The 3,482-nt window shown below is 35.5% G+C and overlaps 1 protein-coding gene across 1 annotated transcript; it reads right to left on the bottom strand.

Moving 5' to 3' along the window:
- Positions 1 to 79: 79 nt before the first annotated feature.
- LOC112461236 lies at positions 80 to 2,890 on the bottom strand (the record flags this gene model as incomplete). The annotated part of the gene is made up of 1 exon (XM_025026403.1): positions 80 to 2,890. A coding segment is annotated over exon 1 (2,811 nt), but the record flags the coding sequence as incomplete, so codon positions are not given.
- Between the last annotated feature and the right edge of the window lie 592 nt (positions 2,891 to 3,482).

Raw genomic sequence — 3,482 nt, forward strand, 5'->3', positions numbered from 1 at the left:
CAAATGGTTTTTTATTCCTCATCAGATCTCTTAATAATTTATCGACTGCTGTTAGAGCTTGTCCTACAGTCATGCTCACTTCATCCCATATTATTAGTTTCGCAGAAATTAATTGTCTTGCTTCCTGCGTTTTTCCTCTGATATTTGATTTCGTTCTCTCATCTATTGGTATTGTTAGCTTGAACAAACTGTGATATGTTCTTCCTCCCTTTAGAAGTGTTGCTGCTATGCCTGTTGACGCACATGGTAAAACCACCTCGTTTCTTCCTCTGATTACACTTAGTAATGTATTAAACAGGTATGTTTTTCCACTTCCAGCAAATCCGTCTATAAAAAATAATCTTTTGACTTCATTCTCATTTTCAATTGCTCGCATTACTAATTCGTACACGTGCTTTTGCTCTGCATTTAATGTCAATAATAAATCTTCTCCTCTACTTCTTTCCTCATCTGAATTATATTCTATTTTAGTAATTTTCAATGACTTCGGTTTTGGCAATTTGAAGTTTATGCAGCTAGTTCCATTATTTCTCATAATTTCCTCGATATAATTCATAGCTATATTTTCTGGATTATTCATATTTTTATGTACATAATCTTCAATCATTGCGTCTTTATATTTATTCCAAAGTGTTGGTACATCTATAGGCGTTCCATATATGCAAATATAAGCAAATAGTTCTCTAATCTGTGCAGGCATTTGGCTCTCTTTCGCTTCTTCTAGCGTTTTGTCCCATTGATCGTCTGATTCTATCAAATTTCTTGTTTTTGCCGCATCTTTAAACATCTCATAAAGAACTCCGTTGACAGTTCTCAGATCCTCGTAACATTTAGCTCCCGCAACATGTAGAAGAAGCATTCGTAAATAATATCTTTCATTATCTTTTATGCTTACTATATATAGTCTTGAAATGATCTTTTCTGTTCCTTTTTGACGTAATTTCCATTTTGTTTCTTTCTTTTCATACACATATTGTGACGAAATCTCTGTGTATAATAAATCCCTCGCTCTTTCATCATCTTGATTCAATTTAAACGATGCAGTAAGTGTAGTGTCCCTTCTCTGCGCACTTATTGCTGCTTGCTCTTCATTTCCCTCTTTGAAATATACCATTTGGCGATTAGGCAAATGAACTGCCAGTCTTATTATTGTATGAGACTTCATAAACATTTCATATCCGTTCAGTCTCCACATTGCTTCTGGTGTACTAACATATCTTGCATCCATAAATGATTTTACCTCATCTATTTTAATGAGTTTCGTTCCATCTCTTGCTTGCACCTCAATGGCAGCACAATCAAATCCTTTATGAATGTACTTGTATAAGTATTTAACGCTTTTTACTGATGAACATATTTCCAAATTCGTGTGCCGATCATATTTCATTAATAAATATGGCGAATATGGCACTACCCATCGATTATCAATTTCTTTTCCTCTTACCTTGTATTTTTTCCCTGTATTCCTTCTTTGATACATGGGATACCCATTCTCATTTGCTTTTGTTTCCTCTCTAAATTCTTTCGGATAGCCTTTTGTACAATTTCCATCTTCCCCTATGCAAGGATATCTTCTCGATGTTTCGTCACATGGTCCGTGAATCATATGTCGTAAAACCATTGCATGAAGCTCTGGATACCTTTCTTCATCAGGGATTTCAGCCCATACCATCTTATCTATTATTTCTTCATCTCTTGGCTTCTCTTCATCACCTAACATTGCAAGTAAATGCAAATGTGGCAGTCCTCTTTTTTGAAACTCAATTACGCCTACATAGGCTATGATTTTTCCGAAAATTTCCTTTTGCATTAGATCTCTCATTAGTTCTTTTACATCCAAGTTGAATGTTTTTGCTACTAAATCTGGACGATATTCTACCTGGCATCCATCAAGGTTTTCCTTAATTCCCAGAGACTGTGGATTGCATGTCATCGTTAAAAAGATATCTGGTTTCCCAAACTTTCTCACCATAGACATTGCATCTTGATATCTTTCTTGCATGTTCCTTGGACTTCCCATAAATGATGATGGTAATATTACTGGTACACCAGCTTTAATTCCTTCATTTTGTTCTCGATTATCTAAGTGATCCATTAACCCTGAATACAATTCTGCTCTTAACTTCGGCTGATTTAATTTAATATAATTAAGTCTGTTAGCCTCAGTTTTCATATAGGCATCTAGTATGAATTGACATCTCAACTTGCCTGCCATTTTAAATTGACTAAATTCTTTTCTAGGTGCCAGCAAGTAAGCATAATAATTCATCTGAGAAATTTTATATCCTTGATATAGAGGATTATTTGATTTCATTTCAGAATGCCATCCATCGGTGCCATATGGATATAATAAAGGATAACACATTGGGTCACACCTTTTATCCAGAATTGAAATTTGTTGGACATCGTTTGAATTTTTGTTATATATCCTAATGTCCCTCTCAAATGGAGGTTCACCATCAACATTATTAAAGACCACGGCTATTTCATTTGCACATGGAGCATTATACCTTCTTTTATCTTTTTTCGGATCTTTTCTGAACGACAACATCAAATTTGGTGCTTGAATACCCTGAGGATTTAAATCTATTTCTATCTGACGCATCATCTTAAACGTCCTCGCTAATAAATTGTCATGCTCCATGAGAATTGTCAACTCTCTCATCAGACTTGCATCGAAATCTGTAGTTGCTTCTCTTTTTAATCTTTGATTTACAGCTTCTTCAGTATCTATAAAATAAAGCTGTGCAAAACGTGGAGCTTCTCCTTCTGCTGGACGCATTGCCGTCGAGGTCAAATGATGATATTGCCCATGAATTTTTAAGCAATAAGGCGCAACGTTCACTACTTCCAAAGGATTCCTATTTCCTGGAGCACCCATCGAAGCCATTGCTAATGCACTATTATATAAACGAATATTTTTCAAGAAATTCCTAGATTTACCATCTTTTCCCATGTATAATTTTCGTAGAAATTCCGGACATGTTATTGGTTTCAAATTTACCCTTCCCTTTTGGCAACAATATGTGAATATTCCCTTATTTTCCTTTTCACATTCAAAGTTTAATGATTTGCAAAAATTGCATATCACATTCATTGGGCCTAATTTGTGAACTTTTACTTTAATTTCCTCCTCTTTTACAATAAGCGCAACATGATAATTCAAGTTTCTTTCTTGGCGTATTCTCTCAACATGCCTGTGTGCACGTCTTTTAGAAACATCTTCCACTCGTTTTCTTCTTACTTCCTCATTTTCATCGACCCTCCTCTGAGCATGTTTCTGAGCATCGCCTTCTAAACGTTGTGTCCTTGCCTCATCAGTTTCTAACAGCCTTTGCTGTACATGTCTCTCTGCATCATGTTTTAATCTCTCCCTTCTTTCTTCCGTACTCTCATTTTCTCGCTGTTGTCGTCTTTGCTGTGCATGTCTCTTTGCATCATTTTCTAATCTTTCTCTCCTTTCCTCCGTACTCTCAATTTCT

This window comes from Temnothorax curvispinosus, unplaced genomic scaffold, assembly GCF_003070985.1.
Source record: "Temnothorax curvispinosus isolate PA1 unplaced genomic scaffold, ASM307098v1 QBEX01011188.1, whole genome shotgun sequence".
Classification (NCBI taxonomy): Eukaryota; Metazoa; Arthropoda; class Insecta; order Hymenoptera; family Formicidae; genus Temnothorax; species Temnothorax curvispinosus.